The 22,121-nt window shown below is 34.3% G+C and overlaps 1 protein-coding gene across 1 annotated transcript in view; it reads left to right on the plus strand.

The window, feature by feature from the left end:
• The first annotated feature begins 6,156 nt into the window (after window positions 1–6,156).
• LOC145675167 (uncharacterized) overlaps window positions 6,157–22,121 on the plus strand; it is a 34,239-nt gene continuing 18,274 nt past the window's right edge. Inside the window, exons 1-3 of the mRNA XM_081745538.1 lie at window positions 6,157–6,307; window positions 17,370–17,527; window positions 21,652–21,801. Coding sequence (XP_081601664.1) covers window positions 6,157–6,307; window positions 17,370–17,527; window positions 21,652–21,801 — 459 coding nt within the window. The remainder of the gene's footprint in view (window positions 6,308–17,369; window positions 17,528–21,651; window positions 21,802–22,121) is intronic.

Raw genomic sequence — 22,121 nt, forward strand, 5'->3', positions numbered from 1 at the left:
TTTATTTTCGCTTAAAAATCCGCAAAAAAATCTTTTGAATGCGAGCAACCGTCCCAAGCCTCTGAAAAATTCCATCGATCACTATAAGAAAAAAACTATATAGAAAAAAACTTGAATGTTGAGTTCGTTAAATAAAGCTGGAAGAAATCCAAGTAAGAAATACACAGTTTAAACAGATATAACTAACTAACTCTATGGCCTATGGAACCCGGAGGTTCAGTGCCGCGTTCACAAAAGCTCTCCACTGACTTCTATCCTTAGCTAATTGCATCCAGTTTCTACTTTGTATTCCTATCTCTGCGAGATCCATCTTAATATTATCCTCCCATCTGCGCCTAGGTCTTCCTAATGGTCGTTTTCCTATGGGTCTACCAGTCAAGACTTTGAAAGCGTTTCTACTTTCTTCCATTCTAGCTACATGACCTGCCCACCTAAGCCTCCTAGACTTGACGACCCTAACAATGTTGGGTAAACCGTATAAACTACGTAGTTCCTCGTTATGAAGCTTCCGCCATTCCCCATTCTCGTTCCTCTTGGGTCCGAATATTCTTCTGAGGATCCTGTTCTCAAATACTTTCAGTCTATGTTCTTCCCTCAGAGTAAGCGACCATGTTTCGCAACCATACAGAACAACAGGCATGATTATCGTTTTATATATTTTAAGCTTCAAATTCCTCGACAGAATTCGCGACGACAAGAGATTTTGAACCGAGTAGTAACACGAATTCCCTGCTTTTAGTCGACATTTAATTTCTTCGTGAATATGATTTTCGTCTGTTAATATTGATCCTAAATATTTGAAAGTATCCACTTTATCAAAAGCATTATTTAATATTTTAACGCCTCCACAATTTGCCGTATTACGGTCCCGACGCACTTCCATGTATTTAGTCTTCTCTGCATTTACTTCTAAACCCATGTCCCTGCAAGCGTTTAATAAGATCTCTGCTTTTATTTCTACTGTTCTCCTATCATCCCCTATTAAATTTACATCATCAGCATATGCCATAACCTGGTGAATGCCGTTCAACTCTAGGCCCTGGTTGCTATCTTTGATTTTCCTTATGGCGTATTCCAGCACAAAGTTAAATAATAATGGCGACAACACATCTCCTTGTTTCAGGCTATTTTCGACGTGGAAGCTCGGGGACAAAAATTTTCCTACCCGGACTTTACTTTGGGATTCACTTAAACATATCTTAATTAATCTAATTAGCTTTCTCGGTATTCCAAGTTCTGTAAGAACGTTGTATAATGTTTCTCTCCTAACCGAGTCGTAAGCCTTTCTAAAATCAATAAATAGTTGATGTACCGGGGTATTGTATTCCCACTTCTTTTCGAGTATTTGGCGAATGGTAAATATTTGGTCGATAGTTGATCGATTTCGTCTAAATCCGCACTGATAATCTCCAATAATTTCATCTGCGTATGGGGTCAATCTTGCTAACAGAATATTTGAAAGGGTTTTATAGGATGTTGACAGAAGAGAAAAGCCTCGATAATTATTACAGTCAGTTTTGTCGCCTTTCTTGTGAATTGGAACAATGATTGACTCTTTCCACTCTTGTGGCAATTCTTCCTTGTTCCAGATAAGGAGAATGAGTTTGTGTATCTTGTTCCACAATTTTTCGCCTCCAGCTAAAATTAACTCAGCCGGAATTTCATCTACACCCGGAGATTTGTGTTTCTTTAATTTCTTTATAGCGGCTTCCACTTCTATTTGATTGGGTTCTGGAATATGCGGTTCTGCGGTGTGTATCTCCTTTTCTCCACGCACATTAGTTTTTGGCTGCGTGTTCAGCAAATCGTCAAAGAAATCTTTCCATCTATTTAAGAGGCTATCCGTATCAGTGAGAACTGTTCCGTCAGATTTCTTTAATATATAAGCACGAGGTTGAGAGCCTTTCTTAAATTCGCTGATCCCCTTATACATGTCCCGAATATTTTTATTTTTACTATTATCTTCAAGTTCCTTAATTTTAGATTTCAAAAAATCCCGTTTCTTTGTTCTAAAAGTTTTGGAAGTTTCCCGCCTGATATCTGCGAAATTTTGTGTAGTTATTTCATTCGGATTTTGTAGCCACCGTAATTTTGCCTGTTTTCTCTTCTCTGCTAGTTTAATGCATTCTTGGTCGAACCATGGTTTGTTCCTACGTATTTCCGCGTGTCCCAATTTTTCTATTGCTGAACTTTTAATGCTATCTCTAATTTCAATCCAAGTATCCTCAACACTAGTGCACTCCGAGTCTTCTAAGACCGAGAATCTATTCGAAACTTCAATCTGGTATTCCTCTCTTACCTGGCTCTCTTCTAATTTCTTTAAATTAAATCTCTCCGTTTTCGGACATTGAATATTACCTTTATTCAACGATAATCTCTCCCGTATTAAACAGATATACACATACAAATAAATAGGCAGCCAATAACCAAGATGAAATTATAAATATATAACACATAATACTATATATGTAATTAAATATATGTCTGGCCAGACTTACCTTTATCAGTAACAAAATTATATACACTTTTACACTAATCCTTTATTCAAAAAATAAAACACAGTAAGGGCGAACACTCGTCCTTACAAATTAATGTGAAATTAGGCGTCATTGTAGCAAATGAGTATGCGTTTTTCAAATCTGGAATGATATTTTGGTAACGCACCATTTTAGGGGGCACAGGGGGCGAAGCATTAGATGATGGATCTTTATAAAAATTCAAAATTTTGTTCCGGAAATGCCAGTGAGGTGAACGCTCTACCACTGGGCTACCGCGTCCCCTTCTAATGGTAGCATACCAAATTCTACTTAGTAGGTCAAGTACTTGACTTTATCACACGTTCTTTAGGTAACTACGGCTGAGCCCGTATGGATGATGATGGGATGAATTGGTGGAATGAAAACAGTGGGAGGAAGCGGGACCACCCCGGAAACTCCCACGCACACGTAGTTTGTCCACCACAAAGCTCACATAGCACGAGCAGGGATTAATCCGACGACCTCTAGCACTAGATGTGAGTGCTTTTCCTAATGAGCCGCCGTTGTCCCTCGTAGATCAAGCATCGGTTCACATTCTACGCAGACCGGCCATAGTAACTAGTATTTCTCTCTTTCTTCTGTACTTAGAAGGTAAATTCGGTACCACCAGACATGTCAACTCTGACGCGAAGTCGTAGCAGTTGTAGTAGTAGGCCTATTAGCAGTAGTCGTCGTAGTAGTAGATGTAGTAATAGTAGTAGTAGTAGTACAGTACTTTAGAGTCTTGAATAAATAAAGAGTTAGTTTCCCAAACACATAGACTGCCAACATTAGTTTCCGATCCATCCTTCACCGTTTCCGGACCGAGCCGGGACGGCCCGGCCCGAATATACGTGTGTCCGATTCGGCCCTATAGCATTTGTGTAGGGATGCGCACGAGACAAGATTTGTGGCTGTCTCGTCTCGAAAACGTGCTGTAAAAGTGATGTCTCGACTCGAAAAATGTATATTTCTCTTTTGGAAGAGCCGTGTCTCGACTCGAATTTTGTCAGGAAAATCCTGTCTCGACTCGTCTCGTGCGCATCCCTACATTTGTGTCCGGCCCGGAATGTGCCTTGCCCAGTTCGGGCCCGGTCCAGTTTCGTATTACTTGAAACGGGCAGTTCCGGGTCGGGTAATCCGCCGGGTCGGGTAATCCGGGGAGCCCGGCCCGTGGAGGGCTCTGATGCCTATTATATGACTACGAGTGGAGATCAGACGATTAGGCCCGATTTTGCTTCCATGAGGAGGGGGGGCTTACAGGTTAACCTGTTAGACCCACTACAAAATTATGAGTATTAGCCTACGTCACTACGCTTGGCGATCAAACAAGAAACAACGACCAAATGATCTGGTGCAATTCCGATTACTTTTTCTTTCATGGGGAGGCTAACAGGTTACCAGTTACCGAATAATGTTGTTTTGTTGTTATGGTGAAGGCCCAAGGGAACAATACGGAAATACATAGTTTCATTATCTAAAGAGAGCAGATTGGCTATTTTTATATTATAATTTCCGTTTCTTTGGATTCGCTATTTAAACTTTTCATTAGAAATAAGGGAAGAAGTGTTTCATTGTGCTTGGCGATCTACATTTTATCACATCCTCTCGCCTTATAGTTTCTGGTTTGTAATAAGCTTGTGTTGGATTTTTAACATATCTCTTGCGCAGATCTAACGATATCCATTTCTTTCTATAATAGTAGAATCCATTTCTTGTATATAGTAGATACGTTAACTATCCTAAAAGCAAATGGATTAAAACTAAATTTGGCCAGATCATTCATATTACTCGAGACCGGATGTTAGGCAAAATGCCTATTCTTTAATATTAAAGATATGGTCAAAAATAACGTTTTAAAGTTTTTATAGGTTGTTATAGTTTCAATTTAAGCCAATTTTATTTTGCCTATTTTGCCTATTTGGCCCCTTCCTGCCTAAATAATTGCTACAGTGCCTAATGTTGCCTATTTTATGCATTTTCTTCGAAATAAGGCTTTATTGGTAAAAATATATAATATAGTATCTCAAGAAAGGATTCTGCCTCTTCGAGAAATAAGTGCTGTTTGTAGTAATAAGATGCAATAAAACTTTGGACTGCTATGTGTACTAATAAAGTGCTGTAAAACTTTGGACTGCTGTGTGTACTGATTAAAATGTATAGAATTGGGACTGTTATATGTAGTGATAAAGCGCTGTATAGAATGTATTTACAAAATACACATGGAATACATGTCAACCTTCGTTTTTATATATACATTAAAAAATATTAGAAAACAGGTGTTTCTATATTCTTTGAACAATATCTATGAGTTGAATTTATTTTTAAATTGTATTGAGTATTTATCTTCGTTATTTCGAGTTACACTTTAGTGCCTATTTTTTAAATTTTAAGTGCCTATTTGCCTGCCTAATTTTCTAGGTTTTTAATGCCTAAACATCCGGTCTCTACATATTACAAATATCGAATCCGATCCGTCATACTGTTTGAAAATGGAGACCTTTTGAAAATTTTAAACTTCATGACTCCCTTAATTTTGGGTAGTATAATAAAAAATAAAATGCTTTCTAATTTTGGTTCAAAAGACTTAAAGTTGTTCAAAAAGTTATTGAGTATTTTAAATGACTTGATAATGTGTGTCAAGAGAATTGAACCGGACATTGCCACACTAACGCAATGAAACCAGGCTCAGGTATCTCATTAGCTTCCAACTTTAATTATATTTCAATATACAGGTTTTGGTTGCATTTATATTTTTCTGGTATTTTAATGTGCAGTTCTCATTAGTTTCATATCGTACTTCTTTCATTTAAACTGGTTTTAAAACACCACTGCACTGTTGAAAATGTTTAGTAGAGCTATTTTTTGTTGTTCGTAACAGTTTATGTAAAAATAAAAATATACCTATTAGAACAACATTCTGATTATATTTCTCTTCCGCTTATCTTTGCGACCTCCATTAAACCCTCTCGCGACCTTCTTAGGAGTCGCGACTTCCAGGTTGAGAAACCCTGCATTAAGCTATTCTTCACGTGTGTAGGACGTACATTTGTGCTCGTAATAGTATAATGTACTGTGCACGACTCTGAAATTGTAATGTTTCGCATTAGCGTTTTGGTATTTGTTATCATGAGTGAAATAGATTACTTGAGTTTCTGTTTGATTGATGAACAGTTAATACAAAATAAGCTTGTTTATTTAAAGGAATAATACTCAAAGTGAAACAGAAGCAGTGTTATATTTTTTCTTGCATTGTACAGTCAACTGCAAAATGATACCTTTATTGTGTGAATAAGCACTTTCCGAAAAGTATTTCAGCCTACCCATTTTAAAACTTCACGTTACGCCGAAACGACTCGTGCAATTAGAAAAATTCCACCATTTTACATTGTAAACCATCTATTTCCAACAACTTTCCTTCCATTTTTTTCCTATCTTTACTCATAACGCAGTTGGTCAATGGCTCTGGACTTTTGATACACCCGGTATATGAATGTCCCTTTAATAAGATTTTTTACATATATGAATAGAAACTGTGATCATGTTCTTTCTACATAAGCAACCTCCAGCAAAAGAAATAAAGTCTTAATTTATATACTTTGCTAGTTTACAATTGGTTTTAACTGTTTTTATTTCAAAAATGCGTTCCATTATTGTTGGACAGCTTTTGATTATTATTCAAGAATGGGTATATCGGATATCGTTTTTCTTTTATTTACAGCACTATAGAAACCAACATTCGCGATTGCAAGACGGCGTGAAATTGGATGTGGAAGCGGAGGTACAAGACAGTGAGTGAAGTATATAATATTTTTTTGTGTTTTTTTTTTTTTAAAGTGAATTTGACTTCAGATTAAGGTAAGAAAAAAGGTTTAGTTAATTGAAAAAAGTCACGTTGAGCTAGCTGAGTAGTAAAAAATGGTATAGATTATATGTATTGAACTTAGGCTTACATGGTAGTTTAGGCCTAATATATAGATGAACATCTTGTGTACATTAGTGTAACATCTCAAGTCCGACTTTTCTGCTAGTGAAGCTTTATTTAATCAGCTAATAGTCGATTAAGTAGTTTTGTAGATTAAAACTTAGCTGTAGGCTTACAACTATAACTCAGCAGAAAATCCATTGCGTATTTTCTTAGTGTTCTTTACATGTTAATTTGTAGATTTAGGCCTAATTTATGGTTTTTAGTGTGATGCGGTGGTTATTTCATTTTTCGTTTCGGTGGCAATTTACATCAAATAGGTGAAAACTTCATAGAATAGGTTAAATCAAGATTTCTTCAACGTTAGGATTGCAAAACACGCGTAGGAAAACAATATGGAAGGTAAAAAATAAAAATTAGGTTATTTTATAAAAAATTAAGAATAAATTGAGAAAAGCAAGATAGTTACTTATGCAGTTAGGGACGCCGGCTACAAGACAAAAGAAGATGAATGGAGGGTAATTAAAAAATGCTGACCATTGTAATTATAGCCATAACTGTTGAGATCTAAAGTTTTTGTGGTATAGAAAAGGCTGAATTGCTTAGTACTCTTGCATTCGTACAAAACAGTGAGCTCTCTCGTGGCGAAGCGGTTAGCATACACCAAGTTCGGTTAAAAGGGAATTATCGTGACCTCGTATTTTTCAACATTTTTGGGTTTAAAATGTAGATTTCGATTAGCTATGTCCAATGGCACCACTTTTGATTTCCTGAACCGACCGCTTCAAGGTCAAATTAGGGGTCAAAAATAAAAAGTGGGACCATTTGGGCAATGCGAACCAGTGACCGATTGGGACGAAATGGGTGTCATTCGATTAGTATTTACATGCACATGAATAACTGATATTCCATTTTCCCGAAAATGTTATTTTGACCCCAAAAATTGAATTTTCCGAAAATAGCATATCAATTATTCATATATGTGTAAATCGAATCAAGTGACACCCATTTCGTCCCAATCGATCACTGGTTCGCATTGCCCAAATGATCCCACTTTTTATTTTTGACTCTTAGTTTGACGTTGAAGCGGTCGGTTTCAGAAATCAAAAGTGGTGCCAAAGGACACAACTTGATCTAAACCTACATTTTAAACACAAAAATGTTGAAAAATACGGGGGCACGGTAACTTCCTTTTAACCGCGTTCGTGTTTGAGTTTTTTTTTTTTTTTAATGAAGAAACTTACGATTTGTTAAATTGTAGATAGAATAAAAACGATCATGTTGAATTCCAAGAATTAAATATTTTAAATTGTTGATTATGTTAGAAGAATGCAAATATCCGATTTTTCTTTCGAAAAGTCCAGAACTAGTGGTGATGCAGAAGAAGGCAATTGAGTCGGGCGCTTCCCTTGTGATTACATCCGCCCCGACTGCTCCCCGGATATGTTGTATTGTAATGTAGATTACGTAATATGAAACTACCCTTTTCGGTATACAAAAGAAATAGCTGCCCTCCAAAACTTTTCTCTGACCGCCGTTTGCCGCCCTAAGAAATTAAAACTGGCACCGTCATTGCTGGAAACCCAAACTCATAGGTGTATGTTACAAGCTTGAACTTATATATACATTAGGTGTATAAATTAGGATTATTGAAGTTGTAGATATCTGTAGTTCCTTTGCTATTGGTTAGACAACTATTAAGTAGCCAATATGCTGATAGTTCAATTAGTTTCATGTTTCTTTCCATAAAGTAATTCTGTAGACCAAACAAAATGTTAGTCATCTTAATGATTAGCTATAAAATAATTATTTCTCTTGTTTATGTTTTTGATTTTTTGTTCTCGGTGGACAAGGTGAAAACTGTCTCCGAAACACTGGGAAGTTTTCAGTGATTTCCAGACGGAAGGATCCTTGCAGAGAGAACGTAATGTTAAATTTAAGGAAAGGTTGCATAGTCGATGGTGTTAGTTTACTCTTCAATCGTTTTCCTCCTTTTCATAATTACGTCAAATAAATCAATATTCATGCTTGATTTTCGTAAAAATACAAAAGCAGTACTGACGGAAGATATACGCATCGCGATTTGTGAGTAATAAAGTGTGTGACGTGACACATATTTCTTCTTCCCCCCCTCAATTGCAGATTTGAAAGCTCATTTCAAAAGCAAAGGGTATACTTTATTGCTTCCCCAACAAGTGAAAAATGAAAATCAAATCCGTAAGTTTTACGTCCCACAAGCTGAAGGAGACAGTGATGATGATAAATGAATGAAATGCTGGTATGAAGAAAGTGAGAGGAAACGGGAGAACCCCGAGAAACCCCACGCACACGGTATTTGCCCACCACAAAACTTACTTGACGCGAGCTGGGATCGAACCAAGGGCCTCATGCACCAGAGGTGAACGCTCTACCATTGAGCCATCACGGCCCCTTTCCGTGTAGTATACATGTATCAGTATTGTTGGTGTCACGTATTCCAGTTTTTATAAATGTAGGGTGATAGTAGAACTAGGTAACATCAGAAACTGCGAGTGGCGTTTCAGTTAAATAGCGGATGAAGGATAATCATTTTAAAACTTCACCAAGAAAAGTCGGAACGATGTAGATTTTGTAATAGGTCCCAAGCGACCGTATTTGATTATATAGCGACTATGAATACCTGTACTTAATTGACTTTCTTGTGTGTTTGGTGCGTGGTGGACAGGGTGTACTTCTCCAATAAAATATTAAATGATTGATGTGCTACTAATGTACAACTTCGGTTTTACGGTGATCCTAGGAGCGAGTAAAAGTGTTATATCTGTTTATTATGTATATGTATACACATTATATGAATACGTATCCGGTGGATAAGATGGTCAATAATACAATAGGTAATCTTAGCGTTATCCAACTCATTGTATAGTGCAGTGGTTCCCCACCGGTCTGTCGCACACTTCCATAGCTTGTGTCATGAAGTTTTAGAATTTAATGAACCAATTAGAATCAATTTCGAGATAGACTGTAGCAGAGAACGCCTCCGATGGACTTCATTTTCAACCCTATTAGTATTATTATACTTGCAAACGCTCGAAATAACGATTATCCACAAAGGTAGTAGCATAGATCATCCTTGGTTGTACTACTTGGAAGCTACTGTCCTTTGAAATACGTTTGATGACTCTACCAATATTTAACCGCTGTTACATAAAACAAAATATAATAGACTTTTCCCTTTATAACAAACAACCTGGGCACATACTGAACTTATGCATAAGTATATAGGTGTTTTTCGAATTTGCAACTACATCTCAAGTCTGTTCATAGGAGTCAATTCTCAAAATATGTTTTCCACAGCCCTGTGATTCCGTAAGGGCTCTACTGCTTTAGTATCTGTACGTTAAATAATGGTAAATATCGCAATTTTTAAAAAAAAATCCAGGAAACCGTACGCACATTCCTCTTCGTGATAGTATTAACTTTGTTCAGGGCGCAAACTTTCCGGTCCCCAGATCGCCATTGGCGACTAGGAATTTAGAGCTGGCGGTCAGCATTCAGTAGGAATGGTTTCTGTCTAAACTCGCAGGGCTGCACAGTTTCAGTGAAGCACGAAAATAATTGTGACTGAGTGAGAGAAAACAGGAAATATGAAGTGTTCACAACGGACATGGAAAGTGAAGTCTTCACAACGTTGTAGTTTGCCCCTCCTTTCCCATCCTCAATCAAAGGTTTGCCTCCTGGTACGTCAACGCGAGAGATAGTTTTCCCCACTGTTTGAATCTAGAACAGCTGCGGGGACAGCCCAGTGCCTAGAATACATCAACCAATCACGTCACGATGTCAGTGATAAATAAATAAATAAATAAATAGCAAAATAAATATATAAAATATTGTTAAAAAATAGATATTTGCGTGGGATACCATTATCACTGCAAGCGACAACTGGTACTTCAGTGCAGAGAGAGAGCGTTACACAAACGTGAAGTCTTAAGGTAAGATATTTTTTAACATGTATGTGAATTGCCCAGTTCAAAATTGATTATCCTGAATCTGAATGTCTGGTTTTGAAATTTTATGCCCTGATGTAATTTATTTATTTGTTAAAGCAAAGGCCGTTGGGTGGGGGTGGAGGGGACTTCTCATAATATGTATGTGAGAAATACTAGCAACCATCATTTTTGGATTCTAGATGCATCTGATTTTGAAATTTTGCGCCCTGGTTTGTTCCTTTAAGTGTAAACACTAATTAACAGATTGGATGTGAATTGTAACTTAAAATTTTCGATTTCCAATTTATATAATTTATATAGATTGTTTTGATTTTATTTTCTCTAATAAGTTATTTATTTATTTATTTTTATTTTAGAGTATTTTATTACAGGTTGATAATTACTGTTAAAATATATCCTGTAATTTCATTTGTTTTTCTTTTTCATTCTTTTTCTTTTTTATATCTTAAATTTGATATTTTGTAATATATTTTTAGTTTAGTTTCAAATTTTTTATCCTTGTTATTGTTTAATAAATTTTAATTCTCCAATATTATGTAGTCTTAAATTGTCATCTCGTTTAATACATTCCATTTTATACAGCCCAGCCGTAGTATCTTGGTTGCTGAAAAAGGTAGAAATTTTACCTGAAATATCAACCAAATTAATAAGACAGTATCTAGGGATTATTATTTATTTTCGATCAAGCTGTGTTAGCTCATATGAAAATTTTATAAATTTCCTTGATTTTAGCATCTCAGAAATCAAGGCATAGTGTTCGATCTGTATGTAATGTGAATCAAAATGCGTATTCACGTTTCTAAAGTTAGAAAATTGAAGAGAGAGATAAAAGTCATTTATTTGAAGTATTTCAGAAACAATAAAGTTGGTTTAATAATTTTTTATCTATAGAAAAAGTACACACTTGTACTCATGAATGATAAAATTTAATAATTTAAAAACAAAAAAGTGAAATTTTCGTATTTTAGGTTTACTCCTGTTAATATTTTAGTAGGAATTATTTCGAGCATTAGTGTTGACTTTCATTACAAGAAAACTTTCGATTTTGTTTTCAAATATAAAAACTAAATAGCATACGCTTATGAGATTTCCCCGAGTAACATTTTTCGTATTAATCATTGATGAAATCCAGTTTAGAGTCCTAATATTTTTAAATCATTCAAGTTTATTGGAAGTTAGATGTCTCGTGTATTGTATAACACACGTTGTGAACTATTTATATCTTTCAAGAATTCTTTGACGATAGACATTAAAATTTCCGATACCTTAACAAGCGAAATAGTCAAAATTAATTCTAAGAAACACAACGTGAACATTTCACTTTCTCGCATTAATAATTGTTCTTCATTTCCTCCGTAATTCGTGTGAACTTAAGTAATGTAGGATTTTAAATGAGATTATAGAAAATAGAACGGAATATGATAATGGTCTAAGCACATCCTAACCTATTTTCTTGTATTCCAATGTTTTAGCAACTTTGGTTTGTTTCTGATGCTAAAATGTTAATCTGAAGGATCGTAGGGGCCCTCGATACAATGATTCGATTGATTTATGTTTACGAGAGATCTCCAATATTTGTGCCTTATGCTGCGCTGACAATTCTTTCGGGACCCACCTTGCACACGCTTTCCGAAACTTTAGCCTATCGATTCATCGCCAGTCGTTGACGTCGATGGCCTGCTTGATCTTTCTTCGTCACATAAAGAAGTTCTTCCCTGTTTGAAACGCTCTAACCATTCGTAGATCTTGCTTCACTATAAACAGCTGTCACCATACTGTGCTTGCATTCAACGAATAATTTCCGCAGGTTCAACAACTTCCGCAAACAAAAAGCGAATCACTGCCCTCATTCCCTCCTTTGTGCAGCATATCGACAATGGAGCTACCATGTTTAACGGTCTGCTATACTCCAACGACTAATGCGGGAATAAAAGTGACATGTTGCATAGAAGTGTTGCAGTCGACACTAATTCAGCGCTGGATACTAGCAGGATACCAAATCCTAGTGCGAGAAACTGCAAGTGTCCCTTTACTTTCTTTCCCGTCGTAGAATATCGTGGCACCTTCATGAGTTCCAACACGGCTGCCAGTTCTCTATTGAATAACGATATAACTGACGTCTCCCTCTATCTCTGCTAGAGCTTTTTCGTTATGTAACATGAGGTACACATGCCCGCATAAATTCCTATAAGTTATCGTTGATATTTTCTTCAGCTTTTCCATATCCTGACCGTGATGTGTTTTTAAGAAATTCTTCTTTCATTTGACCGTTTCTTTTATATCTGCTACTGCTCCTAAAGATAGCAGGAAGAATTATAAAAGGAATTGAGGGAAGTTAGATACGACACGATATTGTGATATGACGGAAAAAGATCTTCCTTTGGTACAAAGTTAAGAATATAAAAATGGGGTCAATAAAAATAGGTTGGCAATGAAATAATCTAGAAGTAATAAAATCTTTAAAATTTTAAAAAATTCTTTTAGGTATATTAAAATTTTTGTATTGTTTATTATATAACGTCACTTTTAGATATTAATTTTTTATATTGTTTTTATGTGTCATGTGATTTTTATGTTTTATTCCATTGTTTTATATATTTATTTATTATGTTATATATATATAGTCTAAATTGTACAATACAATTTGTCTCTCTCTTCCTCTTGATTTCAGGCTAACGCCTATGATTTAAGTTTTGTATTTTCTAGCGTGAAACAAAAGAAAATATAATAGTTTACATACAGCCTGTATATAAGCTTTGCTATTTTCTTTTGTTCTTGACTATGCATAATGTAAACATCATTTTTGTTTACATTATATAAACAATAAATTTCCGACCCCATTGAAGGGCATTATATGAATAATGTCCTCCGTTCACTTCATGCCTATGAATACTTAGAACATGGCATGAATATCCACCTTTTTAATATCTTTTTTACAAATTAATTTTAATGTTGTCTGGTAGAAATTTTTCGAACTGTTCATTTTTCTGCGTTAAATCATTTACAGTATTTTTTTTCTTTATTTCCATTTCTTGTTATTGTATTTGCATTATATTTCTATCTTATTTGTATATTCTTTAATCACTAAAACACCACGTTAAATTTACGTTATAAAAATGCATAACTGTATTTATTATGAATATTTATTAGAAGTAGCTCACTGCTCAGGAGATATTTCTTTTCAGCGTTTCGGATAACTCACTTTACTAAAACTTTGTACTCTGTCTTCTCGGAGTAAGATTCCATTTCAATACAGATTCTTTAGTAGTAAGTTAAGAAATTGGTGATTTCTTATTTGTTTATAAATTTAAATTTTGTAATTAAACATGAAGGTTTGATGTCATTACCAAGTCCCTTCCCCTCGTAGAAAACACAAAATGAACGAGGTTCCAGGGATGTGTTCAGATGTGCCTGGCGATTTCCCCCCTTTTCCCCCTTCAATTACCACATTGTATGTATGTACAAACATTAATAACAATTTTGTGTATTTTTGTGCTTTTTTAAAAAATCATTTTGTGTATAACGTAGAACTTTTCTCTTAATGTAACAATTCTAGTGCCTATGAAGTCATATACTTTCTTGAGTTGAATCCAATGTATAACTTTCTCGCTTTTCTTTTCAGTTTTATTATTTTAGTGTTTGTATGCAAGTAAGTGTAGTAATATAACCTTGAATCTTTTTATTATTTCTCTCAAGTTGTGTATTTTTATGTATAATACATACCTTTCTCTGTTTCTTTTCAGTTATTGTTTTATTTTTATAATTTCTTTTACATTTATATATTTACATTTCAATCTTTTTTATGTTTATTGACATTATTTTGGTTCTTTTTACCTATTTTATAACATTTTTATAATTAAATTTTATATATTTTTAATTATAATATTCTTATATACTTGTATAATCTTGACTTTTAGTTTTTTTTAAAAAAAATTATATCATATTCTTAACTATTATTCTTTTAAATTTTGTTTTAGAATAGTTCCTTTTTTTTTACAATCTTTTTTCAGACATCTTTCACATTTTAAATTTTATACTTTCTGTACGTACGTATTACTCTGTTTGTGTGTTTTAAAATATTTGGATGTGTTTTTATATGTATATACAATTTTCCTATGAAACATGATATTTTCTTTCGTTGATAATTGTGTGTATAATAATGAAATCTCCATGCTTCTTAGCAGCTTTTTTTATTATATATGTCTCGAATTTTGATATTTCTTTATGATATTTTTATGATACTTATTTTTTCATCTTATACATAATTTTTATTCATTTATTTATTTTGTGTGTATTTACCTATGTTTGAAATGATGTTTTAATGGGTTCTGTATTATATATTTTTTGAGTACTTATTCTTTATAATAATTTTGTTAATACTTTTTGATATTTTACAATTTACATATTGTTTATTATATAACCTTATTTTTAGATATTTTAAATTTTGTATACTGTTTTTATTTATAATCTGATTTTTTATATTGTTTTTCATTGTTTACTGTTTTTAAAGTCTGATAAGTTAATATGCTTAATTCTAGTTAATAAGTTTAATTCTAATTAATTATCTAAATTAAATATAACGATGGGAGGGGGGTAATTGTCGCGATCGTCGAATGTTCGGAAGGGTGCTACATTTCAAGATAGTCGAAAGCTGGGAGGGGGGTATTTATTACAAACGTCGAAAACTACTACCTCTGATTGTTCCAGTTCATCGCCTTCGATAGCCAATGTCTCCGTTACAAGTCCACGCTGATATCTTCGAATCAAACCATCAATGCTTTCAGTGAAATAAGCTGTTCCAGTTCTCAGATTTCCATCACTATGTTAAGTTCTGTCGTGCTGGTCCATCTTAGCACTGTGCCATCTGCTGTATGTTCTCCAGACTTTCCACATATTTCATTTTGGTCAAGTAGAGTAGTTAGAATTCAGTAGACTTACATGTTCAGTTAATTCAAGTCAAACATCTTGTTTTTATAAAATAGTATAAAATAATAAATAATTAATATAATAATAAAATAATAAATATAATAAAGTGGTAATAAATATAAAATATTTAAAAAATACTATCGAAATATAGATAGTTTTTGAATATTTTATTCTTATTTCTTCGATAAATGTTAACTCTTAAAACTTATTTTCCAAAATACATAATTAATTGAATAAAATATATGCGTTAAATTTGTCAAAAGCCGATTTATGCACTTTACATGTAACTCTGTAAAAATTACCAAAACTTTTTTTTATGTAGTTGTTAATTTGTTTTCACTGAAGACTTTTTAGGTGCATTTTCTTCCTTTGGAAGCAAAATTAAAAACAGAATTATGTTTCCAATATGAAAACTGTAGTATTTTATGTAGCTTCTACTGGAAATATATTCTAATGTAATTCTTGAGGAAAGACATTAGAGGTACTTCGTTGTTACTTTTTTTTTGTAATTTAATATCCCACGATTATGTTCCAAGACTAAGTTAGACGGTGATCATAATAATATACGAGATGGTGGAATGAAAAAAGTAGGAGGAAACGGGAGAACCCCTGAAACGTCCATGACACGGTGTTTGTCCACCATATCAATAAGCCTAATTGGCGCGAGCTGGGATCAAACCAGGAATATCATGCACTAGAGGTGAGTTCTCTACCACTGAGCAACCGCAATCTATTACAAGTGCTTAATGATAAAATAATTAGCGTTTTCGCTTTTAGTTGGAAGACCCAACTTCGTTTTCTTGTATACTAGTGCATGTTTTTGGGACCCCACACAAACTATATATATATCCTTACAGCTAAAATTGAACATATAGCTTCAGAACAATCAACTAATACCTATAAAGACAGTTTTCTAACATTGTTTCTTGACTTGAATTCGTTGTACATTGTGAGTGAAGTAGATAACGTTGCAAAGCCTGCATTAAAATAAATTGACAAGTAAAGTAGTTCATGGTACTGTAGATAATGCAGGTTCTAGAGGGCATACATTCATTAGATACGAACGTAGATTGTGGGTAGTGAATAGTTGATTATGAATGTAGCCCAATAAACCAAAATGATAAAGAAAGTAGATGTAGTAAACATTCCGTTACTGATCAAGTTGATCTAATTATAATAACAGTTCTAAATCAATAAAACGTTATCGATTATCAACTAATAACAACTGCTAAATAAATAAAAATGTTATCCTACAGAAACTGTTAACAATTCATCTATTATGCTCTCCAATTTGCTAGTATCCATAAAAGTTTAAATTGTAAATGAAATAAGTTTATTGTTCATCATTTCAGTTACTTGACTATAACATTTTAATCTGTTATTCCTAAAAGAGAAGTGAAGACAGGTTATCTTTATTTATTTATTTATTTATTTATTTTTATATTTCTGAAATAGTATACCTTTATTTTATATTTAAATAATAATAATAATAATAATAATAATAATAATAATAATAATAATAATAATAATAATAATAATAATAATAATAATAATAATAATAATAAACAATGTGTGTAATCTCAAAACAAGAGATTTAAATTTTTCATAAATACTTCTTAGAATAAAAAGGGCAGTCAAATAGCAGATATTTTCTGACACGCTAAAGTATAGTGTTGTGACATACCTTTGAGGTGAGTCATAAGAACAACATGAAATTAACATTTGAGTCATCAGTCAAGCAGTTGTATTGTACAAAAAGTAACTGTTATAACAAATGGTATAACACAAAATCAAAAAGGTCTCTAACGGATGTTGTAGATACTGGTAGACTTCTCTAGAAATAAGACTCAGCACAGGAGCGCAAATAAGATTCCGATAGTCTTTTTTTTTTTTTTTAAACGATCCATTGGATTGCATGATTTTTACTCTCGCAAGATATAAATCTAATTTGCATTCCTAAGTTGTTCCAAAATGAACATAATTTTCCTAACGTGTTATCATCTTTCTTTACAGATAGGATAGCAATGGAGAAGATGAATCGAGTGCTTCAAGAAATTTCGTCTGCTCGCAGACGACTGGAAGAGACGTCCCAAAGTGTCCTGGCAGAAGGAGAAAGACTTCGGCGTGTGCTTGAGGGACACGAGCCAGGCACCAGCAATGTTCACAGTCAGGTTAGCTGATTCACATTATAATTAATTTAGAAAATAGTACCAGTAATTAAAAGAAGACCTCTATCTATATAAATTAAAATATGTGTGTGTATGTATCAGCTTAACTCTGGAACACCTGGACCATATTTAAAGGGGTAGGAACGGAGTTACGTCTTTCATAAATTTAACAACATCCCCTAACAAATTACTTCGTAACTTAAAACATGGTAATGAATGCCTACATAACAGGGGTTACGGGAGTAATCTCGCTATATATAAAAACGGATGTATGTGCGTGTATATATGTTCCAGCATAACTCCCCATGTCAGTGGTTCAAAATTTATGCTAAAAATGGAGCATTTTATGTTTATTTGATCATTACATTTTCATTGAAAAGTGTGTTTTCTGAAGCAAGGGAAACAGTTCGCCGTGCAAAGAATGGACATTCAGTTAGTTGCACATACTATACACCTTCTTGCAGAGCACCACCTTCAAAGTAATGACCTTGGACAGTGACGTACTTCTGTCAACGTTCATGGCACTTGTCACAACAGTTCCGGATGGAATCTTTGTCATCTCCTTCAGAATACGTGTCACATAGTCTTGATTTCGTTAGTTGAAGTGAATCTCCATTCTTTTGAGTAACTGTTCTATTGAAGAAATCTTCCAACACTCAGGGTGAGGAATGACTGTCGTTTGGATTGTACAGGAAACACCATGATTAAGTTAGCCTGAAACGCTTGCGTATCGGACACTTCCATCTCACTCATTTCTATTTAGTGACTGATGCTAACCTTTCGTACTGTGTAGACTATATCGTATCGTCCCACGGAATATTTGACAGGTTCTTGTAGAATGTTCAGAATACTCAGACGTCAGTTAACTTTAGGAGTTAATCAGATTATGTAGAATAATTCCGTTTTAAAATTTTTCCTGTTACATGTTATTGTTATTCTTACTTTTACTTATTTTCTTGATGTATATTTTACAATTTTGTCATTCGTTCTTTTAGCCATTTCACCTCCCCTGTTTTAATTTTTATATTTTCTTTTAATCTCTTATTTTGTCATTTTATACTTAAACTTCAGTTTTTAGAGTTTTATTTTGAATTTTTAATGTACAGAAAGTGTCAGTCATTGGCCGTACCTTTATTGGAACAAATAATGTTGCTGCTGACGTTCCCATTAAACTTCCAGTAATTAATCAATCACCCTGTTCAAAAGATATGGATCCTCGTTCACCCTGCTAGTTATTTCTCCATTGACCACTACAATCACTCTTCCTGTTACTCATTGGTTACTTCTTGGGAATAACGTACTCATACACTTTGCATCTAAAAATCTTCCATTAAGACAGCGTAAACTAATCCTTGAGAGAGTCAAAGTACGTTTGTCACGTCATATATTGACTGATTGTGGTTTCATAGGGCCTCTTCCTGAACTCTGACAGTCATTTCTCTCGTTCCATGTACAATTTTCTCCGACAGTAATTAAATCATTTATTTATAGATACAAACCATAAGTCTATCTTCCTCTAAAAGAGTACATAGAGTACATATAATAAAAATTCTACGATATGAGGTGCGTACAATATTACACGCCATTTCCCCATAATTCTTGCAGTGTTTATTTTCGAGAGATATATATGCTGCTGTCAGTTTTCAAAGGATAATTCCCGTTCACTTCTAGACGTCGTTGCAATCTTTGTATATCGCTATCAAAAGCGTCTGAGAACTATTTTTCTAGGGTGTATTTTAGACACTGGAAAAATTTCAGTTTAGAGGGACTTCTGGACTGAAAATATCTGTGTCGCAACGTATCTTTCAGTTTCGAAAACGGACAGAAATCACTGGATAAGGAACCCCTTCATATTCTTACCCTGTGAAAAGCCTTCTTCTCATCCGAGAGACCATCTTCCCTTCATCCAGCTGTCGAAGAGTCTAACGTGGTTTGTCAAAGTTTTTTTCCACGATACAATGTGAAACTTTTAAGGTTATGGACATCTTCAAAGAGCAGTTTTCTCAGATAGTTGACATATTTTCAGTTGACACACAATCCACTTCCATATAGTAGAGTCTACAAAGGGAGCATCCTTCCACTAGAGATGAATACACAACATGTAAACAAAATGTTTATTAAATACCTCTATGGTGAAATCAATCATTTCAGGATAGCATTAAAAAGAACTTTCTTTTACAGACGAATATATGAAAAACGAATATAGAAGCTTGAGATTTTGTACAGTTATACCTTGAAGTCCAAAGTCAAACAATGTAAATTAGGTTAATGTGTTTTTGTTTATTTGTTTTTGTACTGTGGCAAAACGACACGTAATTTTGGCTCGCATGTCGTATTATTTGATTTTAGGTAGAAAAAGAATTTTCCAGTTCTGAGAGTTTAGGTATCTAATTAAACTACTGGGGATACGAAAAAGTGGATAAATTAAACAAACTTTTGTCAGAGAAATAGATAATCATTTGTTAAAAAAAGTAAGGGAAAACAGTTTACAAAAATATGTAGGAATCCTGTAGGTGAAAAGACATTGAAACATCTGGTTCCATTCTGTAGCACTTACTTTCATGTATTAGCATTTTACATGCTTTGTTTCTTGAAAACCAACTTAGAAATCTTCTGAATGCTGAGCTTTATGTGAGAGTAAATGTAGCAAATATTGAACCAAATCCGGAAAGAATTGTCCGAAAGAAAAAGTTGTATGATTTTTCTCATAACATCTAGATTCTGGGACATAATTGTAGGTCATATGGAAATAACAAATATAGATCGGTAATTGAACCACCTGCCGACTATTACTTCAACGCAAATACCAGAATTTAAAGGTGTAGGGCAGCGACGCAATTAGGCTAGTTGTCGCCCAGGGCATGAATTGGCCTTAGCGCGCCCCCGTGACAAAGCAAACCAAAACACTTCCCGACTATACTTGAAGTTGGCGTCACAGTATTTCATTTTTTCTTCAGGTGGTAAAGTTCTGCTTCAAAATTGCAGTATATATATCCTTAAAAGATAGCTTTGATGGTAACTTATGCTCTATGGATATGATCCTAAGGTTGGTGAGTCGTTATTGTCCTGTTAAGTTTCTAAGGTATTTTTTTTTATGACCTTTAGTTTGCTAAACTCCTTTCCTTGCCTTGTAGTGAAAATAAATATCTACTCAGTTTTGCGCCCTCCAATCCTGCTCCCGGGACACAAGCCCCGTCCCCCCCCCCCTTAGTTACGTCACTGGTGCAGGGTCTGTAGCTTGCCGTAAAAATGAAAAAGGGTCCGCAACTCTGAAGTAATTGGGAAGCACTGATATACACTGTATCTACTGTTGTGTCATTTCTGTTAACACTGACACAGATACTAAGTGTTATAATAGTGTCAGAAACTGTTAGGCATAAATACGACCTAAAAGATAAAAGGAAATAAATTAGTGGTTTTATGAAGAAAGAAAAAAAAGCAGAAAATACTCACCTCAAAGTTCTATAAATTTAATTCGGATAGAAACCGATACCAATCAATGAGAACGAGGCAGAACTACACCAGAGCAAAATTTCAGGGGTGGATTCCTTATGGGTAGACAAGCAAAAAAGTTCATACGACCATATGTCGGGAAATGCATCATTACAGAGTTACGGTCATTGAGCCGCCTAATGGTGTGAAATAGCTACATTCTGGTCGCTCTTTAATGTGACTCAATTTAAATCTCAATAACTCAGACCCTAATTAAGCTAGGAAGACAATTTCGGTATCTATGTATCTCTGAAGAACGAGGCTTTCCGCCGATATGTATTTTATGTATGTAAGGGGTACCACGGCTGACAGGGAGGACAATTACGTGTTCTTTTATTTTTTGCATCAGGATTTTGGGGATGGCATTCCTTCCCCTTTGGGGTACACTCATAAAATACATATCGGCAGAAAGCTTCATCCTTCAGGAACACATTGCTACTAAAATTATCCTTCTAGCTTAATTATAGTCTGAGTTATTGAAGTTTAAATTGAGTCACATTAAGGAGCGACCAGAATGTGACTATTTCACACCATTAGGTGGCGGAAATTTTGCAGTACCTTCTTGTTGCACCCTGTATATTATAATTTATAAATAGAAACCTTTGTACACGCTGTTTATTTATTTCCTCTTTCAGATTGACGAGTTCATTGCCAGAGGCATCAACTTCGTAGATGACTTAACAGAGGAGGAGGAGCGTTTGAGAGAGACCATCTATAGGACAAGGTTGGATATTGGGACATCCATTCTGCAGTTGCAAATGGAACTTGTGACACCTGATGTTGAGGTCAGTACACTTAGATTGTTCAAGACTGTATGATATGTGATTTAATGACAATAATAAGGTAAAATGTATAAGCGAAAATGTTAGTGCTATTTTTATCTTTCTTTAAAATTAGTTTATATGGTTCTTTTGTGTGTGTGGTGACTATTGCAGTAGGTAATCATATGTAAATTTAAATATTGTGATAGACTCCACAATAAATGGATCGTATAAACCATATATAAACATATGCTCAAAAAGTAACTATACACCTATATGTTCAGAGACTGTATTCTGTGTGCTGCGAGTAATGCTTTCTGCAAAGATTGGTAATCCCTTATTGT

The sequence above is a fragment of the Thermobia domestica genome, chromosome 18 (genome assembly GCF_964235325.1).
Source record: "Thermobia domestica chromosome 18, izTheDome1.hap1.1, whole genome shotgun sequence".
NCBI classification, from domain to species: Eukaryota; Metazoa; Arthropoda; class Insecta; order Zygentoma; family Lepismatidae; genus Thermobia; species Thermobia domestica.